This window comes from Lagopus muta, chromosome Z, assembly GCF_023343835.1.
Source record: "Lagopus muta isolate bLagMut1 chromosome Z, bLagMut1 primary, whole genome shotgun sequence".
Lineage (NCBI taxonomy): Eukaryota > Metazoa > Chordata > Aves > Galliformes > Phasianidae > Lagopus > Lagopus muta.
This window is the reverse complement of record NC_064472.1, coordinates 69966347-69992726: the sequence shown is the minus strand read 5'-3', so window position 1 is coordinate 69992726 and position 26380 is coordinate 69966347. Positions and strand designations below refer to the sequence as shown.

Here is a 26380-nt window from a genome sequence, read left to right as displayed (position 1 = left end):
CTAATGCCTCCTTTTTTTATTATGTCAGTCCAACACACAAGAGGCAGATGTTGGCTGTATGGCAGGAAAGGCTGAACCACCAATATTCCATTACATTTTGTTGCATGTGACAGATAGCAGCAGAGAGGCAGTCTGACAAAACAGCATCTGACATGGAAGTACAGATGAAGAAAAAAGTGTTTCACTGAAATCCTCTATGCAAAAAATATTGTACTCATTGACATTCATTGATACATGCTGAACATTTATGGAGACTGAGCAGAGAGTGTGAGGGGTAGGTGGGTGGTGCATTTCAACAGTGGCAGCAGTGACAGTAGTCACCTCCACTAGTGCAGAATGCTACAAGCATGCTTGCAGGCTTTTATTTATTGCTAAAAAAAAAAAAAAAAAAGCATAGCTAATGATGGTGACTCTGTTGAAAAATAGATTTTGTAGCTGAGAATTTGCTCTATCAAATGGTGTCATTGTGCTCTTCGCATTTGTTGTAGTTTCCATGGAAATTAATAGGAGGTATTACTTTCAGAGCAGCCTGTATATAGATATTTCCTGGAGTGCTGGCCTTCCTTTCAATTTAGAGAACTACCACGTGTAACTTTCAGACTAAACCATATAACTACTTCTGGCTATATCTCCCAAGTCAACCATATTTGGAGAAATTCCTTCTGAGAAAGAGTGGTGATGCATTGGAGTAGGCTGCTCAGGGAGATGATGAAGTCACCCACCATTCCTGGCGGTGTTCAACAAACACATGGATGCTGCTCTGAAGAACATAGCTTTGTGGGCCTGGTGGGGATGGGCTGATGCTCAGACTTAGTGATCTTAGTGGTCTTTTCCGTAACGATTCTGTGATTCTAAAAAATTATGTTATTTTAAAGTAAAATATGTTTATTAGGGTGATAATCAATTTCAGAGAAATAGTTGTTTTTCTAAAGTGTAACTTAGCAAATAGATGGAAAAAAGTGTGATACATTTCCAGAGAACTACACTCGTCCTCCAGTGGTGAACTGTCAAAAGTTCTACCTAACGTTCATTTCATGTAATATTGTCTTCTCTTTTAAGCCTACTCTCTACTGGCCAGTTTTTCTCAGTATTTGTCAAATTGTACATGGAGTACTGTGTCCAATTCTGGTCCCCATAATTCAAAAAAGCTGCAGACAGACTCTACAGGATCCAAAGAAGGGCCACAAAGATGATCCAAGTGCTGAAGTACCTGTCCTGTGAGGAGAAGCTGAAGGAATTAAAATTTTTCAACCTCCATAAGTGAAGGCTTACGGAGGACCACATTACAGTATTTCACGTGTGGCTACTAAAAGGATGGGGGCCACTTCACAAGCAGCCACAGGTAGAAGGAACAATGGGAAGAAAGTTGCACTGGCGAAGGTTTCATCTTGATTCACAAAAGATTTTCTTTTTTATAGTGAGAACAGTTAGTAACCAGAACTGTCTCTGCAGGGTCACTGTGGTTGAGTCAACATCACTGGAAGTTTTTAAGTTGTGACTGGACAGGGTGCCAGATAATCTCGCAGAGACTCCCTTTTCTCATGAGAGTTTGGATCTGATGATCTTTTGAAGTCCACTCCACCCTAAGCTGTTCTTTGATTCTGTGGCTGTTTTGAAGAACAACCAATTCATATAGTCCCCTTTTTGATCTAAGCTTTTGGTTTCGGGAATTTTATCTGATACTGTTGTCCAATGTGCTAACTATCCTTGTATGTTTGGGTTGTGGAGAAAATACCAAAGATAGTAACCACATGTGTAGATGGACATACACAATTGACAGTACTAAGTATGAAAGTAGCCAGGGACACAGATTTTTGGTAGCGAAAGTGTAGTAATGGTAATTCTTCCGAGCCAGATGTAGCAGTGCCAAGTAGTCCCATATGGTTGTGCAGACAGTGAGGAGACATGAATGGAGGTTGGTAGCTGTCTAAGCTATTTTATCTGACAGAACTCCCTATTGTTTAACATAGATGGTGATCCAGTTGAAAGCACTTTTTACTATAGGATTGCTTCAACCAGAAGTAGAACAAAGGAGAAAGAAATGATGTAACAATATTTCTATCACTGCATATATTTATGCTGGTAATTTTTCTGTGAAAGATTTTCTGTTCTTTTTACAATTTTTGAGGGAGAATGAATTAACATAAAATTACCACTCTTTTCTCATTGGCTAGCAATGCTAGTGCTGCAAAGGAATTTTGTGAGGAGCATGAGTGCCCTGCCAGCTGGAAAGATGCAAATGGCGAGAACTGCTGTGTCCACCATGCCAATATTCACTCCTGTCCTTTGGCTTTTATGGTTAGTATGATAGTATGAGTTACTGTGTTCTGCTTGTGATAATGGATAAGACAGTCATTGCAGTGATCAAATATTTGATGTTATTTCTGTGATCACATTTAGACCAAATCAGTAGTTCACTGAAGCAGCTGTGGGGATGTCAGTCAATTTCAGAAAGTTTTGTACTATATTTGAGGCTGCAAAGCAAATACCTGTATTTTTGTACAAGGTAATATTCAGAATTGCTCATTATGCTTGATGGAACCAGTTTCAACTCTTAAAGATTACTTGACTCATATTCACCCTTTCTTTGCAGTCAGTAGAGAAAGAGAGTGAATTGTCATTCCAGGTATCATTATCTCTCTCTACTTTTTGACAGTTTTAGTGAGATATGCTCTGCAAACTGGCATTGACTCATAAAAGATCTTTTCCTTTCTAAAGAAAATAAACTGCAATATTAAAAGTTGCAATAAAACTCCTTTAGAAAAATATAAGATGTGGGATACAATTCTGTTTCTTGTTCTTGCACAGCAAAAACTGAAGAAGTATATTCATAAACTTGCTGCAGCTAAATGTATGACCAGATTTTGGTTCATGTATTTCAACAGTAATGTGATTTGTCAGATATTTTAACTCAGTGTATGATTATTATTTGAGTTTATTCATTTTAACAGATTTGGTTATTTCTTGAGAAGAATATAAATAACTCTAAAAAGGTAAAAGAGGGAGACCTAGGATTTTTATGGTCATTGTTAGTGACATTATCAATCTCTCTGATAAAGGGTAGAGGAGGAATATGTGGTCCATGGATTCCTGATGATGGCCAGATATTTACTCACACTTTGTCGACAGCTGGCAAAATGAGCCAAAGAAACTGGACTGCCAAGGTAAAGTTTATTTTTTGAATACAACAAATGCTTTGCTGTTCTCAGAACTTCCTAATAGCTTCCAGTGTTTCCTGACTCATTTACTTATGTCAGGATTATGTATGGAAGTGGTACATAAGGCTGAGTATCATCAATTCCCAGCTGACTGGATTGGAAATACAAGTTTTTTATACTGCTACTCCTATGCAGTTAGTTGAAAAAAAATGGGGATGGGAAGGAAGAATACAGCCTAATCTGTCTGTTTAAAGTCTACACTAAGAAAATACTGCATTAGTGACTGGACTGTGTTACAGGTTAGCAAAATCTTTATGAGTTTTCTTCCAAACAGAAGTAACGGGAAAACAAATGTGATGGATGTACAGGCTGAAAGACATTCCTGGCTGAAAGAAAACGTACCAGTGAAAGGAATCCCAAGAGGCTTGTGTTTCTTGTTGCTGCTTATCTTACCAGACAAGCACTCCTTTCCTTCCTGATACTGAAAAATGCATACCTTCTTTTTGAGAACTTCACAACTGTATGATCCTTATTAAAATGACTTATTATATGCAAGTGAAGTTTTGATCCTGGCAGCTTTGTTCACTTGTTTGGCAGGTTGTTTTGGTTCATGTGGGTGTGACTTCTCTCATCGCACACATCAGAGTTGGAAGAATGCAAGTTGCTCTGGAAGCGAAAACTACAGTCCTTCCTGCAGTAGGTAAGATACAGAGTGAAGATGTGAGGGAACTGCACACTGACTGCAAATCTCAGTGCTTTTAACATTCATGCATGGATACCAAGAGCAACAGCTACCCCTCTCTATCACTGAAACAGGTAAACTCAAACCAAGACCAACAGCATCAGCTGAAAATACCTTGAAAATACTCTTCCAGTCATGACATTGTGAGGATCTGAACATTCTTCATCTGAAGGAATGCAAACTAGACCTAACTCTACTGTAAGGGTAGAAACCCTTCCTTTAACCATGGTTCACTTTAAAATCCTTTTGCTTCCAAAGTACATTAGTTTAGCTATATGCAGGAAAGCAGAAATAGTAATAAAATTATATTAGCAAAATGAAATCTAAAAAGAAAAACTTATTTGATAAATTAAACATGCAGCTTGAAGAAAAATACTGGCTTAAGCAAACATCACAGTATTCTTGTTAGCTACTCTTCTGAAGGTCTGAGAATATATTTCTCAGTGTCACGAAAAAAGCAGAACCGAAGCAATTCCAAAGTGGATGGAAGCAATGGATTTTGTTTTGCTGAGGTTTTTTTTTTAAATGTATCACATAGTGACAGGATAATATCCTTAGCTTGTCTCAGGAGGCTGAAGTGCAGAACTGTATTAGTTTAGGCACAGAGGTAAAATTGAAACAGAACTCAAGACACAGACAGAGTTTTGTCCTCTAGGGCTTTTGTTTTAAATCACATTTGATAATTTTCTTAAGACCTTGGAGAAAAATAAATCCTTGAAGCATGAATTGCAGGCTTTCACTCTGAAGTACCTGGGATCATATACTTCTAGAGATGCCAAGGGTTGGATTAAATACAAAGAACACAAAAGATAATGTCCGCACGGAGAGACTTCTTGCCTCAGGAAAGAAGAACAAAAAAACAAAAAAACAACAGATGGACGATGAGTTAAGACACAAAAAAAGTCAAAGGCTCTCACATAATTAACAGTTTCATCTGATCAAGCAGAACCTACATCACCTAAAAAAAAAGAAAAACCGAACACAATTATTTCAGCTTCTTGGGTGATGCCATCTCTGAATTCTTTGGATGTATTCTTTCAGGTACTCTGAGGTTTTCCAGCCTAAGAACACATGTTTAAATCTTAATTCAACCTTGTTGATTAATAAAACTACCTTAAAATAACCTAACTCTCATTTCTGTTTCTAATCAGTTTGTGGAGATGGCTTTTGCGAGGAAGAGGAAAGCTGCTCTATTTGTCCAGCAGATTGTGGAGAATGCCCTCTGTCTGCTTATGCTAGGATAGCAATTGCCTTACCCGTATGTTTAGTCTGCATTGGCTTCATTGTGACAGTCATAGTAAGTATTCTTTCTTTCTTTACTCTTGCCTCCAATATTTCATTATTTTGAACAGAGTGTTCTAATAGAGGGTAAGTTTTCTTCTGCATCTTAAAACTGTGTGGTAGGAAACAGGGCATTAATGGCTTCTCTAGATGAGAAGGCTGGTTGTGATAGGAAATTTCATCCCCTGATGCTTAAGACTGAAGGGGAATTTAACAGAAGGCTACGTAATGGTGGAATAAGAACACCTCGTTATTAAGTCCTTCACAACATAAGGTAGGGGCGGCCAGTGAAGTGAGAGTGCTTTTGACTCAATAAAATCCTATTATGAAACTAAATACTCCAAAACTCTGTGGAGGTGAGAGGTATGCATAAATTCTAAAACAAATTAGATAAATTCATAAAGGGATTAGATACACCAGACTTCATTAAGTCTGAGTGTCCAAATACATCTTGTTATAGAATACATTCAACTTGGGATATTTTAAGATTATTGATAGCTGGACATCCAAAGGAATAATGAGAACATATTTCTTTTTTTTTTTTCTGTTAATTTTTTTGTGTGTGTTTATCTGTGTGTGCTCTTTTTAAAAAAGCTATTTTCTTAATGTAGCTGAACTAATTTAGTGATTATCTGTGTTACTGATTAATATAAAAGACTTGTGAAGGAAAAACAAAAGGATAACAAGTGAGGAACATGGTGTATCCTTATTTTGGAGGAAATTTATGACTGATACAGAACTCACTTAGTCAAAGTTGCCCCATTTATTTCAAAAAAATTCTGAGAGAAAAAAAAATCTACATTTTATTTTGTAAAAGTATGATTGAACAAAGGCAAATTAACCTGAAGTGACCACTAGTCTTGTGGATTCATTTGATTGGAAATATTTCTGTATAGAGATGACAAATTATTACAACTTATTTGCACTGTTACTTTTAGCACTGTCTCTTCGTAGTGCCTTTGGTGAGGTGGAGTTGTATGCCTCATTTATTCACCTGTTAAAAAAAGTCTGTAACAAGGGCATGGCAGATGATTATGTACAGTTGTAGAGTCATTATGTTCACTTACTTGATAATTTCTGTGGGGTGTAGCCTATAGATCATGTAAATCAATAAAATCATATTTCATCCATTCTTTTCATACTGTGTTTGTGTTGAGCACCTGAAGTAACTGAGTGTGTTGAAAAGACGTGGAAGAATGTTGATGGCCCACAGAGTAAGTTACTGTGGTTGGTCTCAATGACCATTTGATTTTGTTCTCTGTTCTGCATCCCTTTGTGTGGCTTTGCAAGTTAGGAACTGAAGTATTTTTGAAAACTAAGCCTTGATCTCCTTGTGTTTCTATTTCTTACCTGAGCATTTACAATCCACACAAAGGCTGTGGCAAAGGGCTTATAGTAACTTTCCTTTAAAAGAATATGCTCTGATAGAAATGTATAATTGAACAGATGACAAAGTCAGATATTTTTAAACAATTGAAATTTTGCAAAAAGAAAACGGAGTTTCTTGACTTTGAATAGATTTAACTAAAGTAAAAGTTTATTAATGTAGTGAAACTTACCTATTAGTGTTGCTTTTTTTTTTTTTTTGGTAGGTTTTAGGGAATTTTTTTGTTACATACTTACTCCTTCTGCCAAATTCTGCAATAGCATCTTCTTTTCTTTGTTATTTAGGTGATGAGTAAACGAGTTAGGAAAGATCCTTTTATCTAATTCAGTAATTAATATTATGTAAGAATTATCATCTTAGAATCTAATATTTTCTTAGGCATTCAAGCAGAAGAGAGAGTTCGTTTGATCTCAGTGTCTGCACCAAGACTGGTGGTCACTTCTAGCTAATATGTCACTGGTCATATCTTTACAAAATAAAATGCAGGTATCTTTTCCCAGAAATGTTTTGAAATAGATGGGGTGATATAATTTTGATTCAGCAAGCTCTACATCAGTCTTAAATTCCTTCCAAATGTTGAAACAGTTTCCACTTGGTGGAGAGTATATTTGAGTATTACTTGGACTTCTGTTAACTGTTTCAAGGAATGCATGATTTCTAATATTCAATTGTACACTACAGAAAATAAGGTGAAATGTGGGTTTGCTGTTTTGGCATTGACTGCAGCTATGCAGCTGTGTAATTTAATCTGCTACTCGTCTTCTGAAAGTGTATGCTTACACTTTTATGTTTTGTAAATATCCTAAGGCAGCTATTTATGAGAGCATCTTTGTCTTATTTATAAAATAGCCACAAGATCTATATCCAATATTGCTTATACTAAAGTACTGGACTTAACTTGATCTCATTTGTAAATCTGGTTATAATTCTGTCACTATATATAACATGCAGTGCTCCTTTTCTTGGGGCTACAGAGCAATATGTTCTTGTCACGCAATGAGGCATCATAGGTGGGGCATTTCTGTATTATGAGGTGATGTAAACAACTGTTTGGATGCCCAGGCTGAGATCAACTGCATTGTGTTAAAATTACTGACAATAATGGAAAGAGTTCATAGCAGTGCAAATATTACATGTCACTAGCTCCTAGAATGTAGAATATACTGTTCTAAAGAACTTTGTTAGATTCTGTTTTCTTCTTCTTTCTGTTACTTCTAATGCTGCTGATATGATACAGACTGGATACTTAAACATCAGATTTAAACATTTTCATACTAAAAAAAAAGTATCTCTGGATAAGTTCTTTCAAAGTTGGTGGAGTTGAATTCAGGAATGAATGTGATTTATTTTTGTAGTGGTTTCAGTATCAGAAACAAAAGATGCTTTGGGATGAAAGCTGGATTATAGAGTTCACCTGCATCAAACAAGGTTAGTAACGTTTCATTTTGTTACTGTTAGCAGCTTCATTAATAATTTTATGAAATAATCTCAATCATAAGTACATCTTGTTTACAGAAATTTACAGAAATTTTTCAGTTCAAAAAGACAGATCTATCCCCAAATGAACAGACAGCTTCTAGACCTGGAAAGAATAAATCATATTTGCTGCAGTGGATGTGTGGTTCTGTATAATTGGCCTCACTCGCTTAGCCTGGCTTTACACAAATAAAATGAAAGATATAATGAGTCTTAATTTCTCTCAGTGAATACTGTCTTTGGCAATTTTGCTGCAAGAATTAATTCACTGTGACCTGACTTCTTCTTCATTTTACCTTCAGGATATAAAATATGATTTTAATTGGCTGTAACTAAATATGTTAAGAATAAGATCAGATGTTATTAAATCCTGTACAGTGCTGCATTTGATTCACTTTCCTGTCCAGAGCTTTAGCACTCAGAAGCAGAGAAATGCCTAGACTCTCAGAAGAGGCAGGTTTGAAGAAATTGACTGAAATTGATTAGCCTGTGCTGATACGAACTCTCTGATTTTCTGTTTCCTCAAGGAATTGATAGATCGGTTTTAGCTATTTTATGCCATTGTGTTTCTAGTAGTATAAAGGTGTTGTTGTGCTAATGCTATAGTGATACTTTCACCTTTGGACATGAACATTAATTTCTGTGTAGCTTGCTTTAATATGATATCCTCGTTGCAGTAAAGGATGGAGACTGGCATAGAAATTAATTTGAGTAGAGAATGCAAACCTTGACAGTTTTGTCAGTGCTCAGAGTAACTGGCCAAACCTGGTGGAGATGGTGAAACAATAAGAAATTAATTAAAAATTTCTGAAATTCATTTTGTAACCTAAAGCAGATCAACGTATATTAAAAACATACGTTGAGATCACTTTTCCCCCCTATCTAACTGTATTATTTCTCTTCTCTGACTTCCCTTAGATGTCAGAGTCACTTCCCACAACTCTGTACTCGACAGTCTTCTAGGAGCTCCAAATAGACTTGTTAAAATATGGCACAGAACTTGCTCTGCTTCCCTAAGTTCTGTCCTCTGCATTGCACTAGCAGCAAGAACTGATCATCCTGAAATCAGGAAGACTTGCATTGAATCTTGAGGTTTAGTGGGAAAGATCTGTGGCAATGCATCACCTCTTGGGTTGTTGCACTTTTTATGCAGCAGTCACACTCTAAAAACAATATCCGTCTTACATGTTGACAAGACCAATCCTGCATGTAAAGATTTGGTGAATTCCTTAAATTTGCCTGCCTCCAGGGTCTGTACCTTTGTAATAATATGCATTTACAGGTGCCTTTTCTAATCCCACATCCCATTTAGATCACAAACTCTGGACAGCAACAGGAAGCGTGATAAGTGTTCTCCCAGCACCGAGTGAATCCAATGCCAGCTGTATCACTGTTCTGAGCTCCTGCCCTGCAGCTGCTAACGCGCCCAAGAAACAGCATTTCACCCAGACTGGGAGATAGTAAGTCAACGTATTACTAATTTTCTTCACTATTCACTATCCTGTAGTTTCACTGTGCTTTATATTTCCTGTAACCTCGCTATAAATAGATTGAAATTCTCTTGTTACACCAAATCTAGTAAGTTGGTAGCATCATTGACTTCTGTACCACTTACTGGCTGTAGAATCTGAAACACAGTGTCTTTTGTTTTGGTTGTCATTTCCCCTTTTCTATCTGGGTGACTGCATAATGTGACCTGCAACTGTTAATGAATGATACCTACTGCTCAAATACATTTGGAACCAAGGTTTCAATGCAGATCTTTTTCTAAAATGCAGGTAGATCACAGCTGGATTATTTGAAGAATGGCATAGTGCTTATATGTTGGGTACCATACAGAATCAGTTAAAAATCAGTTAATTCCTGCATACATCCCCACTGGATTCTTTAATGGAAAATTGTTTTTTTTTTGTCTGTTCAAATTCTACTGCTTTACTACTGAGAATGCTTCATCCCATGGAAGCAGAAGGATGTTAAGTATCAGTGGTGGATCTGTAAAACAGTAGAAGAGAAATAATGAATAGGTACTGCTGTGTTCACTATCTCTGATATTCCCATTGTTGCTACTCAATCATCCAGCTGCCTAAATTTACTATAACATTCTCGTATTTCAAGTGGCATACACACAACAAGAATGCTTGTCTGTAAGTACTAATGCTTGCCTTATCATAGAAGCAGGGTCTTGTCAAATACTCATGTTCAGTTTCACACATACTTATGGACATGCTCAAACTTTCTGCTTCATCTCTAGAGATATGAAGCTGCTTGCAGTAAAAAAAAATCTGCCAATTTTCCTAGCCTTATGAAATTATGTAGTTGGCTTACTATTCTCTGAACAGCATTTAATTCTGTTTCAGTGACGGTAGAACAGTGGCCATTAAAAAAATAATGAAGAAGGCATTTACCCTATCCAAATCCATACGTAAGGAAGTAAAGCAAGTAAGGTAAGATGTGAAACCTGAAAACTGTATGCTATTCTATGTGTATATTGGTTCTTTAAAGGTTACAACCTGTCCAAACATTATAATACACTCATATTCTTTTCTTCAAACTTTGCTTTGACAATAGATGAAAATCTTTTTACAGCTGTTTTACCTTTTTCTTTACTTTCTGAGACAAGATTTCTGGTTTTCCAGTTACAGAAAGTAGGAAGGAGATCCATGAAAATTATTTGTGTGCTGTGTTTTCTGCTAATTTTTACAGGGAACTTGACCATCCCAATCTCTGCAAATTCATTGGTGGTTGTATAGAAGTACCAAATGTTGCCATAGTGACAGAGTACTGCCCCAAAGGCAGCCTTCATGATGTTCTGCTCAATGAAGATATCCCTTTGAACTGGGGATTCAGGTAAAAATAATAATAATTTTTTTAAAAAAGCTAAAAGATACAAAACTGTGCTGACAGATGCTGTGTGCTGTTTGGGACAAAATAGAAATTACAGTTGGTAGTTGGAATGAGGCTTACATTATGTTATGGAGAGAATGAAGAAGAAAGAGTGAATTTTTAGGAGGAAGATTTTCATGCAGAGGGTGGTGATGCACTGGAACAGGTTGCCCAAGGAGGCTGTGGATGCCCCATCCCTGGAGGCATTCAAGACCAGGCTGGATGTGGCTCTGGGCAGCCTGCTCTGCTGGTTGGTGACCCTGCACACAGCAGGGGGGTTGAAACGAGATGAGCATTGTGGTCCTTTTCAACCCAGCCCATTCTATGATCCTGTGATTCTGTGATTCTATGAATTCAAATAGCCAGCCTAACTGAGTTCCTGGATTTTTGATCAATCATACACTGAGCACTGGTTACATTAAGTTAATGACTTTTCAACCCACTCTTGTTTATACTGCTACTGTTTTTAGATCTTTATTTCTGTGGGATTTCATGTGTTTCCGAAATATCTTGGGCATCTGCATTTAATTAAAAAGCACTGTAAAACTGCATAGATTAAATGATTAACATATCTACAAATGCTTTGTTATATTTACTGACAAAGAAAATGAGCTAATGGTCCCAATCCACAAGGGCACTCTCATTGTTTTTTGAGATTAATCTTAGCATGCTCTTTTTATTTCTGCCTATTGTTTTCTTTCAGCAAAGAAAAAGAGCATAAAGAAGGAAAATGTTTCTCTTGTAAACATTTGAAAAGCACTTCCAATGATGCAAACATACTGGGAAGTTCTAAAGCAATCTGAACTGTCATAATAGAAGCTAATGGCCTGTGGACCCCAAACAACTGAGTGAGAGTTAAAGGCTTTCATCAACCCACTTCATATGTTTTGGAAAAATGAGGTGGAGTGACAGATTTCGAAGCTATTCCAATTACTAGAGCCTTTCTCCAAGGCTCTAGTTAGCCTTGGAGCTTCAATAGGTTTCAAACCCACTCTCGATTGAAGATCTGGTTTATTGGACATGCTAGCTTCTTGATTTCTGTCTTTCAGGTTTTCTTTTGCTACTGATATTGCCCAAGGAATGGCCTATCTTCACCACCACAAAATGTATCATGGACGGTTGAAGTCTAATAATTGTGTAATAGATGACCGATGGGTTTGTAAAATTGCAGGTAAAGAGAAGATAAATGAAAATTCAAAACTCTCAAGGTAGTCTACTAACGTGTGCAGATTTCACACTTTACGCTGCTCCCAAGCACCTTCATTTTGTCCTTTTTGGTGAAAATGCTGGTGTTACACGATCATTTCAGACCTCTCCTTTAAAATAGGTTACTGCTGCATGCATCAGATTCCATAAGTGATGAAGTCTATCAGTCTATCAACATCAGGCTGAACAGAAATTCTGTCTCATTCTCAGTTATGATGCAGAGAGAAAATCTTAGCAATGGACACCACTGTAAATACATAGAATAATGCTGACTGGCAAACACAAAGTAGTTCGTGGAGAAAAGCAGACTCAACTGAGCTTTTCAATCCTGTACTCAAAACTGAATTATTATTACGGAGCTATAGTCACCCTGCTCCTGCTACAGAAAGACAGTATGTGGAAACATGAAAACCACTAGAGGGCCTAGATTATTCTGCAACACCCAAGGGACTGGAAAATTTCTTCATCTTTCCCCAGGCTAGTTATTTGACCCTATAATCTACAGGCAACTTAAAAACAACTGCAATAGATACACTTTCAAAAATTTCTCCTAAGAATAAGACCCCTACAAAGTGCTATGGCTGCTTCGCTACCACCTTTAGTATCCTGCTTGCAAGAATATGCTTTGCTTAGAGCCTTTTCTGAGGAAAAACAAAAAAAATTGAAAGAACTGGACTACATCAACTACATCACATTTGCACAACACCTCTGCTTTAAATGAGGTCCCCATGAAATAACTGAGAATTTAATTTATGTGGTTTTCATAATGACAAGATGCTCAATGTGGGACCTAATTGAAAAATTCCAAAGAGATCCAATTGGAGAATGAAGTTTTAGAACTGTCTTAAAAAAAACAAAACAAAACAAAAAAAACAACAGGGATCTACCTCCTGCCACCCCATATACTCAGCAGAGTGCTGTTTATATCTAACAAAACAGACATCTGTTTTTTTTTTCTCTTCGTCAGTTCTAAGTCAGATACTAAGAGCCTTTTCTGTGTTAAGCAAAAGTATAGCTGTAAAGGTGTTTATCTGCCTTTGTTCTCATGCTAGTGGTGTGCATGTAAAGCCCCCCCTGATTTATAGCAGGTCTAGTAGCTATCTAACTTGTCACTGCTCTAACAATCTGTCAGAGGATTGGTGAATAAGTAGAAAAGAAATCTGCATTTGCACATTAATTCTTGCACTCAAGTGAACATACTGTCTCTGAATATACTTTTATGAAATCATAGAATAATTCTCTCTGGAAGGGGCCATTTAGTTCAACTGGCCTTCTCGAAAGACTGTTATGCAGTCTCACCCAAGTATTTACTCTCCAGATCCTAAATTTCCAATATTTTTTAGAAAGATGAGAACCACCAGGCACACATCACTTTTGGACAGAGATTTGTATTTTGAAGAGAGAAAACTAATTCCTTCAGACTTGTTTTGTCACTGTGTACTAATACCTGTGTTTCAGAGAAATACAGACTGAGTGGTTTGTTTTCTGTTTTCTTCCATGGTAGATTACGGCTTGCAGTTGTACAGAAAAGAAGATTCTTCTGAGGGATACCAGCAGAACTTGATACCGATTTACATAGCTCCTGAAATCCATTCCCTTTTGGATTTTGAACCCAATTCCATGACAGATGTATACAGGTAATTTCCTGTCTCTTTAATCATTACATCTCAAGTATACTATCTTCACTTTTTAGACTCAAGAGTATCATGGTCATCCCAAGGATATGCTTGAATGCATTTTACAGAAATTCAATAATGGCAATAACTTAGAGTTAATAGCATCAGTTTTGCAGGATAGGATATTTGTGCATCCCACAGTTCTATAATTAGTGTCAACACATTGTTGACAATGATAATATGATAATATTCAGCTTGCAGGTAACAATTAGAGCTAGGAAGGTAGTGAATAATAATAAGCACCAATGAATTGCTCTATCCCTTTCCTTTTGAAAGCTATTATGGGAGATCATTGCAAGGGCTTATTTGGTCATCAGGGTTTGCATTACCAGTGATGGACAGCTGGCAACACTAAACTTGATAGCCAAAAAAAGCTACTGCAAAGTGATTTCCTACAAAGAAGATCCAATTCATTTCCAAGTGAAAGGGATTACTATTGAATTTTTAGAAAATAATAATCTAATAACAAAATCATCAAACTGAGTTGAAAAATACCATATCAATATTTCTTGACTTTCCCACCGATTTTCTACAGTAAGTAGGAAATAACTGTATTCTTGGTATATCCTAGTTTATAATATCAATACTTCCTCTGTGCTTATTTCCAGTAATTAGTTAGTTAAAAGTAGTTGACAGGGAAAATTGCAGGATGGTAATGCAAGATTTTTGTGGCTTTTCTCTCTCTCTCTTTTTTTTTTTTTTTTTTTGCTTTTCTCAGAACAGCGGAAGGCTCCTGCCTTCTGAGGAATTTAGTAGCTAGCAAAGCATAAAGTACTCAAATTTAAATGGAGCTTGAAATGCTGATCGTTGAGCAGATGAAAGCATTGTTAGCATTACTTGTTGAAAACATTTATGAAAGGGTACATACTGTTATTTTTATCAAGAGCTTCAAGTTTCACAGAATCACACAGAATTACAGAATCACAGAATGGCCAGAGTTGAAAGGGACCTCAAGGATGACGAATCTCCTACCCCCCTGCCGCATACAGGGCCACCAACCTCCACAGAGACCAGGCTGCCCAGGGCCCCATCCAATCTGGCCTTGAACGTCTCTAGCGATGGGGCATCCACAACCTCTCTGGGCAGCCTGTTCCAGCACCTCACCACTTTCTCTGTAAAGAATTTCCCCCTGACATCCAACCTAAATCTTTCCTCCCTCATCTTAAAACCATTTCCCCTTGTCCTGCAGTTGTCAACCTTTTCAAAGAGTTGATTCCCCTCCTGTTGGTAGGCTCCCTTTAGGTACTGAAAGGCTGCAATGAGGTCACCCCACAGCCTTCTTTTGTCCAGGCTGAACAAGCCCAGCTCCCTCAGCTTCTCTTTGTAGGGGAGGTGCTCCAGTCCTCTGACCATCTTTGTGGCTCTCCTCTGGACCCTGTCCAACAGCTCCCTGTCTTTCTTGTACTGGGGGCTCCAGACCTGGACACAGTACTGCAGATGGGGCCTCCCAAGAGCAGAGTAGAGGGGGACAATCACCTCCCTGTCCCTGCTGGCCACCACTCTTCTGGAGCCCAGGATACCATTTGCTTTCTGAGCTGCAAGAGCACACTGCTGGCTCATGTTAAGCTTTTCATCTATCAAGACCCCCAGGTCCTTCTCCATAGGGCTGCTCTCAAGGATTTCTCCTTCCAGTCTGTATGGATGCCTGGGATTCCTCCGGCCCAAATGCAAAACCCTGCACTTTGCTGTGTTGAACCTCATCAGGTTCACCCCGGCCCACCTTTCCAGCCTCTCGAGGTCCCTCTGCATGGCATCCCTTCCTTCCACCGTGTCAACTGCACCACTCAGCTTGGCGTCATCAGCAAACTTGCTGAGGGTGCCCTCGATTCCGTCATCGATGTCATTGACAAAGATGTTAAAGAGCATCAGTCCCAAGACAGACCCGTGGGGGACACCACTCGTACAGCCAGCCTCCATCTGGACATAGAACCATTGACCACCACCCTCTGTCTGCGGCCTTTTAACCAATTTCTTATCCACTGAATGGTCCACCCATTAAATCCACATCCCTCCAAACTGGAGTTAAGGATATGGTGGGGGACTATGTCAAAGGCCTTGCTCCAACAAGTGTTTACTGCCTTAAATAAGTGTTATGGGGCTTGCATTGAAAATTTAGTCTCAGAAACAGAAAATGTTTAAATCTCATTTTTTTTTCCAGTTGGGATATATGAAAGTCTGAAGGCAAGTCTGAGCTCGATTTTGTAAACTGCAAGATTTACTGGATTGATTCACATTGATCCTTCATATGCTTATAAAATACCTGTATATGCCAAAACAATCATTATTTTTAATCCATTCTATGAGGTCAGATTATGGAAATAAGAATTTGAAGTCTCTGTAGTATTTTTATCTATGGGCAAAAATAGATCTTTATAATTTGCTTCAGAATAGCTTATCTAAAAGCATCTTGTCATCATGTTGATGTCTTTGGCTACTGTAATTCTGTCCTGTCTCAATCCTGACATTGTCAGTATGGACTGGCTTTGCTGAGCTTTAAGTAAGCAGTAATTTAGAGTTATGTTATACATTGCACTTTGTAATTGCTCCAAATTAAATATGCATTCTCTTTTCCAGAAATGTTATTTCCTTAGTGCCTGCTTGGTTTACACGTTGCCTGTATTCAGGCTAGATGCCACGACTTGTCTTTGCAGACAGCCTGGCTTCCTGAACCCATTTCTTGACAAAGACTCCCCTTAAAATAATGCTAACAAATGATTTTCTTATATTGTAAATAACTACACAATACAGTTTTGACAGATTTATTCAATGCTTGCTGAATTTATTTTGCTGTCAGTTCCTGTGTCTGCAAAATCTAGGTTTCCTTTTGTTGTACTGCAGATAATCCTTGCTTGCTACTAAAAAAAAAAAAAAAAAAAAAAAGAGTAAGAGCTGAAATGCCCAGTCATGGAAGAAAGATGAAGAAAAAGAGATGTATCCTGTAGTATTAGCTAGCTTTTCTCTTTTCTCTGGAGCTAGTCTCCAGAAATTGCATTTTAACACAATTTGTGTTCATTCATATGACCATGTATAAGCCCTTCCATGAGAGCTCACTGGCCAGGAAGCAGTGGCCTCATCTTGAAATCCTCAATTTTCAAAATTCCTGACCAAAAAAATACACTAATGTTCCTGAAGATCTGGCCCAAATGAAGAAAGAGTAGAGACTACAGGAGTGGGACTTGTAATTTTGTGTGCTTTTGCAGATGAATCATTTGCTTTTAAAGTTCTCCATGGAATGTGTTGGTCAGATGGGAAAGTTAAAATGGAAATGAGAACAGGAACATGAAAGCACCTCTTAATTGAGCTGAAGAGGCAGTTTCCCATTACAGTTTCTCCTAGATTAACTTCTCTTGATTTGTGATGGTTATGTGAATCTGACTTGCCACTCTACTAAGACTTCTCTTGTGCAGCACTGCTAAAGCTGAATAAAATCAATACTGTTTCTTATTACTTGCCTTGAAAATCTGAGCTTTGCTCTCCCACTAGGAATGGTAATCCTTTCTACTACTAAATCACCACAAAATCAGCATTAAAATATCAACAGATTAGTTTCTACATTATTCAGTATTGTTTATATGTGTTATTCTATTTGCTATTGATATCCCACTAATATTCCAAAAGGTTGGTAGCCATGTCCCACTGTTCTGCCAGACTGCCATACTAAGCAGAGGACTCATTAGCAATACAACAGACTGTATAGCAGTTTACTCATAAGAAAAAATGTTATCAAGAAGAGATGTTTGTTGTGAAGTAAATATTACACAGTTTGAATATTTACAGAGGCAAGAACAACTTTATCAATATTGTTGGTTGCAGGAGTTATTGGCTTCCCAGAGATCACAGTTTTGAAAGTGAGTTCAATAAAGAGACTGAACATCAAGTTGTTAACACTTTTGTTTCATTCTTCGTCCTTGATGAGTGTATTTAACCTTGGTTCATCTAAGGAGAATGATGATGATGTTGATATTGATGATGGAGATATCATTCAGAAACAAGCAGCAAAAATGCTTACTGTGTAAGCTACTCTGGGCACTATGTCTTATCATTAACTTCTTGGAGATTTTCCAGAACAGTGATCTATAATGAAAAAAAGACTGCTCATCCCTGTTATGATTCTGGTTAATCTGATTCTGTCCGTTGATTACAACACTGGCCTGTCTTGCATGATTAACTGATAGGTATCATGTAGTCCTTGCACATACTCCCTATGGATTCCATTGACATTCCAGAGAAAATTGCTTTGCAATCCATCAGACTCAAATCTTTAATCTCTGAGACTGATCTGTGAATAGATGTGTGATCAGTGCTAATGATCAGTGGCAGATCTCTAAAAACACAGAAGTAACAGATTACAGAAAAGTTGCTAGCTTTCCTTATGGGATACTGTGCTTTCAGTCATGACATTAGGAGAAATGAGAAGTCCTGGAAAGCTGAAATCAGTGACTCCATTAACTATTACTCCATTAAGATTTGTTTTTATTACCCTGCAGTTATGCCATCATTTTACTAGAAATTGCCACAAGAAGTGACCCCATGCCAGTAAGTAAAGATGAATTGTGAAGTTTGTATGGTAATTTTGATTGTGCTTCGGTTGAAGATATAATACAAACTCTGAATAATTGTACTATTTCTTTGAAGGAGGGGAGAGTACACACGCTTTGCTCTTTACTTTTTGGGTGCAAATTCAGTTCCAATGGAAAGTGCAACTAGAGCTTCTTCATAAACATATCAGTCTGCCCTCCAGAACTTTAAAGAAGATTTAAAGAAGAGTGTATGAAGAAAATAACTGTGGCTTTAAAACTGCTTTTGTGTTAGCTCTCTGACATTTAATGAGAGGGTGAATGCATACCTTAGCATCTTTCTTTTGGTACAGTAGTTTCTCCTCCTTCCTAATACTCCCAGTCCTGTCAGTGGAGACTTGCACCAGTAAGAATATGACAGAAGGTCAACTGAGCTGCTTACTGTAAGAAAAATGTCTTTTCATGGCCAGTGCTAAATGGCAAACACAAAAATTGCACCTTGAAATTGAAATCAGATGTTCTGAATAAATAATTACATACTGCTTGAAATAATTTACTTAACAGTAATTCTAACAACTAAAACTTGAAACTAACATTCTTGCACTTCTTAGAGCTCATGATACTAGACCAATGTAGGCATTAATGTTTCTCAGAAGTCAGCAAATATCTTGCCAGATATTCATTTCAAAATTTGTTTACCTAGTATAAACACATGGATTAAAGCCTTATAGCAATGAAAAGCCTCATAAACAAGGCCACTCAGGTTAGACTGAATTGTAACTTTTTTTTAATGTAAAAAAAGTGATAGGGAAGCTGTCATAAAGACAGAGACTGTCATAGTAATGTACTTTTTAAAAGCTGTCTAAAAAAAATGCCACTTTTTCAACACTGTTAATTCCTTTTTCTCTAGAAGGATGGTGTGCCTTCAGCAGAATGTTCTTGGTGTCTACCTTTAGCAGAATTAATTTCAGGAAAGGCAGAGGATTCCTGCCCATGTCCCACAGATTACATAGAGGTAAGATACAATACTGCATACAAAAATTATTTATTGAAATGAATCCAACGAACGTGACAGAAGTTTCATGGCAGTATCACTGATGGATGTGAGGAACTGAGATACCAAGATGCACATCTCAAACAAGGAACAATGAAATTGATTTCATATCCTTAGTAGAAGAGCAGTCATCCTCCCAAATAGAAATTTCAGTTATCCCCTCAAATCGTCAGTATAATAAAAAACGTTATTAAATTCAGTCATTGATTTTTGTGCATTTTCACTTTATTGTAAAGGTTGAGTTCAATAAATATTAGTAATATGTGTCTAGCTTAAAAGCAAAATTCTTTCAAGTACTAAAGTATATGTCTCAGGCAAAGCATGAGTTCAGTGATTCTTATGCAAAAGTTTTACTTGTTTAGTAGCCTCAAATAAAGAAGAAGCTGCATGCCCTGCCTGTTCAGGTAAATTAGAATGAGGTTTTATGGCATCCTTATTTCAGTTTAAGAGCTAAATAATTCACTTTTAATGACTTGTAGCAACCTAAATGTAACAGGTTTTTCGTAAGCAGTATTGCATTTCAGTGGGTAGTTAAAATTATTAAGACACATTTCAGTTTTTAAGTGCCTGTGAATTTTTTTGAATGGTCATTTGATTCAGTAGCATAACAATATCTTGAAGCACAAGATAAAACCTTATGCAGAGTTTGGTAGAAGGAATGTAAGCATTTACTTCTTGATTTTCCCCAGCTGAACTTCCATGAGCTAACATCTTTCATTCAGTTACACAGCATTGATCTGTGTAAGTCAGGAGGTCTGGGTGTAGCTCTGCCATTTTTCACCACTGCAGATACAGCTTCACCTGATTAGCTAGCACCAAGAAAATAATAGTATTAATTAGAAACACTACGTGTGCTTAGAATGACAAAAGGCTGTTTGTGTGTCTCATTCTCTTTTTGTGCCACAGCTAATCAGAAAATGCAGAAAAAATAATCCAGTCCAGAGGCCTACATTTGAACAAATCAAGAAGATGTTAAACAAGATGAATCCTAATAAAGTTAACCCTGTTGACATGATGATGACTCTGGTAATTTTAGATTTTCAATCCAATTTAGATTTGTCTGCTTGCAATAGCAACTACTTCTATGCTTCGTGGGGTTTGTGGGTTTTTATTCTATATTTTATTTTATTTTATTTTATTTTATTTTATTTTATTTTATTTTATTTTATTTTTTGTTTAATCTCATATTTTGTGTTTAATGGGAATACTTTGAGTCAATTGTTCACTTCTGGCAGATTAAATGTAACCTGAGTTACAAAAACAAAGCTGCAGTTCTCCTTGAGACCTTTTGTTCTCATCCTCTTCCTGTCAGTTGTTCTTAACTTTCTCAGCTGCTCTACAGCTGAACACTTTGTTTTTGTCAGTCAAGTACTGCTTTTTTTTCCCCCTCCCCTATGGCTAGGTGGTGATTTTACAGTGCTGGGGCTGTGGAAACCCAGCATGATACAAATCTGTTTACACACATATTTTGAGCAGTGTGTCTTAAGCCCATCAGCAGACAGAAGAGAATCCTGACTTCACATCTTATTGCCTCCTACAGAGCAAGGGCGCAAAAAAAAAACATAGCATAGCTGGAAAGCTTATGAAACAGCAGTATGAATTTTTGACAAAAAAAGAGACTTACATACCTCTTCAGTCTTGGTAACATATTTTAATAAACACTGGAAACTTGGTCTCTGCTTTGGATTTAACCATTACTATTCATACAGGCCTTGAAAATACTGGGACTTGCTTCTGTCCTTGGTGTAAGAAATGATCTTCAATATAGAATTGTGAATTTACCTTAGGAGAAAGCTGGTCTTTGCATTCTGTAAGAAAATCAACAACCTATCTCAAACCTGGGGCTTTACTCATCTGAATATTTTCAAAGCATAATAACTCAAATGCTTAGATCCTGCCCAACTAGAACCTGTTTCAATAAATAGATTATTTCGTTCAATTTTCTGTGTTACTTAGATGGAGAAATACAGCAAACACCTGGAGATACTGGTTTCTGAGAGAACCCAAGACTTAATGCATGAAAAACAGAAGACCGATCGTCTGTTGTACAGTAAGTTATAAGTAGGAAAAAAAAGCTGGATATTCTCAAAATGGTTTGAAGTTAGCTAATTACCAACAGAAAAATCCTGTAATAAGTTTAGTTGTCAACGAATTGATGCACATGTTCCTTGCTTAGTTTAAAGACATTTAGCTACTTGTTATATACCGCTCCTAAAAGTCAGCGCTCTAATCTCAGAGCTTTGACTGGATACTCTGGACACTGGATACTCTAGTGGCTCTGGTTTGTTTTGACCTTGTTTGGCTGTTTTTCTATATAGTTATGAGTACTGGGGAATTGCTTTTGGACTGAGGTTACTTTTGCTAACATCATGTCTTCGGGAATACCTCAAAGTAGAGGGATGATGAAATAGTCATAACTCCTAGGAGAGAAAAAGGAAGAGGCTGTAAAAAATACAAGACGGTAGAAATAAAGACAATAAAGAAAACCAAAGAGATAGTAAACCAACACAGGAGGAAAACACTAACAAAAAGTTGTCAAAATGACTTAGTGATATCCCAAGTCACCCTATTAGAATCTGACATTTCTTGGAATGTATAGATACTGGTTTCTTAAAGCTAAAAAATATGAGTCATCTGAAAAATCTGAACTTGCTACCAGTGAGATTTACTGTGAATTCTGACATTATCTGCAGAACAGATTTTGATACTTAAGACTGCTTTCACCTTCAGAATGTTTTACCTTTACAGACACTGCTCTTACATCTTTAAACAAACATATTATTATTACTGTGTTCTTTTATCTATGTCAAAATATTAAAAATGTTTTACCTTCTATAACAGGTATGTTGCCAAAGCAAGTAGCAGATGATCTCAGGCAAGGAAAACGTGCACAAGCTCAAAGTTACTTAAGTGCCACCATCTTTTTCAGGTAAATAAAAGTGAACAATAGGAATAGAACTGACTCCTTCTCTAGCAGCATCTAGGCTCCTACCGTAGGTGAAGCTTCTAGCTGAGTATCAAATTTATATTTAAACTACCACTGCTTGTATCAGGTGGCAAATAAGTGTCTATCAAAATTGTCAGATTCTAAGGCTGTGCCCCAGAGTATGGTGGGCATGGCACAGCTCCCCAGGGCTGCAGGCATGGCCCTGAGCTGCCAGAGCTCAGGGAGCATTTGGGCACCGCTCTCACACACAGGGTTTGGGTTTGTGTGATGCTGTGTGGAGCTGGAAGTTGGGCCCCATGGTCCTTGGGGGTCCCTTCCAACTCTGGATATTCTATGATTCCATGTTTCAGTTTTTTCATTGGAATTATTTAAAAGAAGAATGAGTACAGCAGAGCTCTAACACACAGCAGCACATCACTGTAGGTGTTACACACACTCATATCCATTTCACAGGACAAGCCTAAATACAGTTTCCAGGTTTAGCAATGTAAAGGAAACACATCCATCCTTAGAGTCAGCAGATCTTTACAGTTTTTGACACTTGGTGTCATTATGTGTGCTTGTAGCATCATGTAAATTAAATTTGCTCTTGTAATAAAATGGATAGATACTACCGGGTTTTTTTTTCATTTTTACATAAACTAAAATTAGAGACTAATTAGATTGACAGATTAAAGTCTAGTTGTAAAAAAAGCCAACATTGTATTCCATTAGTAAGCAGAAAGACTTAGGTTAGTCAGTCCCTTCAAATGGGAAGGGTGTTTTTTAGTTTAAGTAAACATTTTAAGATAGAACTATTTTGTAAGATCACCAGCCAAAGACAAAGTGAAAAAAGTGAAGTCTGAATGTCTAAAATTACCTGACTGCTATGGTTAAGACAGTACGTATGTTCTTTTTTTGTGTTTTAACAGTGACATTGTTGGCTTCACTCAGCTATCCAGCAGCAGCACACCTTACCAAGTGGTAGATCTCTTGAACAAGCTTTATACCACTTTTGATGAAATCATAGATAACTATGATGTCTATAAGGTGGAGACAATAGGAGATGCCTGTAAGTTCCTTGAACTGTGGAAAATGTTGGGACATCAAGACAGAGACTGAGACAAGGAAGGGCAGGTGAAGGAGGTTTAGAAAAACTTTTTACTACTGGGAAGACACACAAAACAAATAGGCAAGAAGTCCTAGCACAGCCCCAGCAAACTTTTGGAACATCATTGCATGTATTTCATCATTTCTATAGCTAGTGAATGTTGTGGATAGAACATTGGGGTGCAGCAAAAGTTCTTTATTTGGTTCCTCTGACTTGCCAAGTCTGAACTGAAATCTTGGAAACTGAGTAATCACAGTTGGCAATTTTTGTTTCATGGGAACAAAACTGAAAAATGTATCTTCTGCAAGGGAACATAAATGCCATTTCCTAAGCTATAATATGTGGGTTTTGGTTTTTGGTTTTATTTTTCCCCCAAAGACTCTGATAGCCTTCTCTCCCCTTAAGCTCTATCTTCTTAGCTGCATCTTCTTTTGGATTTTTAGGAAAAGATTATATTTGCCCTCATGGAAACCTGCTAGCAACTAACCACTATTAAAGCTGATTTACATCCAAAACCCAGAAGAATCTAGCAAAAGCTTGGGATAAGGCAATCAGGAATTCTTTAGATAGTGGGAAAGTAAAAAAACAAAACAGAAACAAACAAACAAAGAACCCACAAACGCCAACACTTTTTTTCTGTGGTATGGTGTCGGCTTTGTAGAGCATGGAATTCTTGAAGAAATGCACCAAGAGGTCCTCTTTTCAGAGATCCTCAAGAGAGGGAGGGGGGAGGAAGGAAGTGTAGGAAAACTAAGAATGAAATCCAGAATTCTTTCAATGGATGACTCTATCTGCTTAGTAGACACAGCTGTGCCTCAGTATAGAAAGGAATAGGGCTTCTTTTGTGTTACGTTGGCACTTTGATAAGTGTGTGTATAATGTCACAGGTTAACATAGTTGCATTGTTATGTTAAGATATGGTAGTGTCCGGAGTACCCAAAGAGAATGGGATCCTTCACGCTGGTGAGATTGCAAGCATGGCTTTAGACCTTGTGAATGTCTGCAAGACTTTTAAGATCCCACACAAGCCCAACACCCTTCTGGAGATAAGAGCGGGAATACATTCAGGTATGTTGAGAGAGCTACAAAAGAACTCATTTCTGGTTTATCAAAGGTCTCCTTGGACGTGTTTCCTCTCCAATGAAAATAATGTACAGCATGGGATGGAGCACTTCACAGAGGTCATCTCAACAGTATACATTACGGGGTTCACTGGGTATATAAATGTGGCTCCAGTGCTCTCCTTCTCAGTTCTCTCAAAACAGTGTTGCTTTTGGGTCTTCAATCTAGCCTTCATTCTCAGACTCTCATCTGCCTGATCTAAACTAATATGTGCCTGCAACTCCTTCCTGATAGAGTTGGGTATGCGTTATGTAGTCCAGTGTCTGCAAGTTGAGCAGCTTCTATTGTCTCAGCAAGAGATCAAATTTTATATAAATACCCTGGGGCTGACATGAAGAAATCAAAACTAATATTTGATGGACACAGACATTTTCTGCCTTTAGCAGGATCAGGTTATTTCCTACTCCCAGTTTTCCACATGACTTGAGGGTGTTCTGTGTGTAGCTCCTACTGGGAGGATTCCTATCTCCTTATCCCTAAAAATAGTATTTTATGGTGCTGAAATCCAGTTTCTGCAGGTGCTTTAACTCATGCATTGTACCTTTATCTCAACCTCACTTCCCTCACCAATCCCTTTTTCACATTCTTCCATGGTGTCTGGAAGTCATCTGTAAACCTGATATATGACTTATATGAGGCAGTACTGACACTTAGTCCTTACTTATCAATGAATGAGAAATAAGATAATGTAGGAAATGGCTAGGAGGTTATATGGCTAAATATATGATTTAAAAACACAAAATATCTTTTTTCTCCATTTCTTTAACAGGGGCAGTTGTAGCTGGAGTTGTTGGAACCAAGATGCCACGGTATTGTTTATTTGGAGATACTGTGAACACAGCTTCCAGGATGGAATCTACCAGTGAAGGTAATGAGGTGCAAACTGCAGGTGCAATTTTGACCATCCCTTAATGAGTATTGAACAAATGTTATGCTTTGTAACTTTGAGTCCTGTCCTGTTTAAATTACTGCAATTTCTGTAAGAAAGGTGTTGATTTCTGGATTCATAGCCCATGGGGAAATTTGCCAGTGCTATTCCCTAAAACCTTTGTAACAGCATCCCCTCAATTCCTCAAATCTTAAAGGGGCATTTTCATGGCTTTGAAGTTCTCAACAATAAAAAAAAGTACACAAGAAACAGACTTTAGAGAAGATCAGAAAAAGGTATGTGGGTATGTTCACTGTTTTGTTTCCTACCTGGAACCCAGCTGAATTTACAGGAAAAATACTTTATGTATTTTTTTACTAGTAACTTTCTTCTAATGGAGAACACAGGAGATAGCAAGACACCATGGGAGCTGTGTCTGTCTTTAGCCAGTACAGAAGGTTATATATCTCAGCAAAGAGGTGAGAGCAGAATCTCTGTAGAATAAACTGTGGAGCTAACTTCGATTTCACTTCTTCCCAGGGGATACCAGAGCTCCATGTTTAGTTAACAAGCTTTATATTTAGCCAGTATGAGTATCTGAATCTCAGCTTTTGAAATATGTTAGCCTGAACTACAAGAACTGGAAAAAATGAAATGAAATGAAATGAAATGAAATGAAATGAAATGAAATGAAATGGAATTAAATTAAAAAATGAGGGAATGATTCAATAACATTCATTCTTGATAGTTTGTTTTTGTTTCTTTCATTCATGCAGTGAAGCCAAATAGTTTTATGGCTTACACTGCAACGCCTTCTGAAATGACTTGAATTAGGCAGAATCCAAGGTGTTTTTAAGTTTCAGGATAAAAAATGATCCACTAAAAACAACACAGGAAGGCAGAGGAGTGGCACTAATGGATGGCTTTGCTTTAGCCTAGGTGTTTGAGAAATCAAGCAGGATCCATTCCTTCT

General features: G+C 37.4%; 1 protein-coding gene across 1 annotated transcript in view; it reads left to right on the top strand.

Annotated features, from left to right (window-relative positions):
• LOC125687414 (atrial natriuretic peptide receptor 1-like) overlaps window positions 1-26380 on the top strand; it is a 67423-nt gene that overhangs the window by 38991 nt on the left and 2052 nt on the right. The window contains exons 5-22 of the mRNA XM_048932540.1: window positions 2175-2298; window positions 3060-3164; window positions 3756-3858; window positions 5052-5197; window positions 7924-7996; window positions 9357-9504; window positions 10402-10488; window positions 10748-10891; window positions 11977-12098; window positions 13638-13770; window positions 18297-18345; window positions 19240-19341; window positions 20287-20406; window positions 21337-21430; window positions 22222-22309; window positions 23239-23378; window positions 24333-24485; window positions 25309-25407. Of these exons, the coding sequence (XP_048788497.1) occupies window positions 2175-2298; window positions 3060-3164; window positions 3756-3858; window positions 5052-5197; window positions 7924-7996; window positions 9357-9504; window positions 10402-10488; window positions 10748-10891; window positions 11977-12098; window positions 13638-13770; window positions 18297-18345; window positions 19240-19341; window positions 20287-20406; window positions 21337-21430; window positions 22222-22309; window positions 23239-23378; window positions 24333-24485; window positions 25309-25407 (2030 nt within the window). The remainder of the gene's footprint in view (window positions 1-2174; window positions 2299-3059; window positions 3165-3755; window positions 3859-5051; window positions 5198-7923; window positions 7997-9356; window positions 9505-10401; window positions 10489-10747; window positions 10892-11976; window positions 12099-13637; window positions 13771-18296; window positions 18346-19239; window positions 19342-20286; window positions 20407-21336; window positions 21431-22221; window positions 22310-23238; window positions 23379-24332; window positions 24486-25308; window positions 25408-26380) is intronic.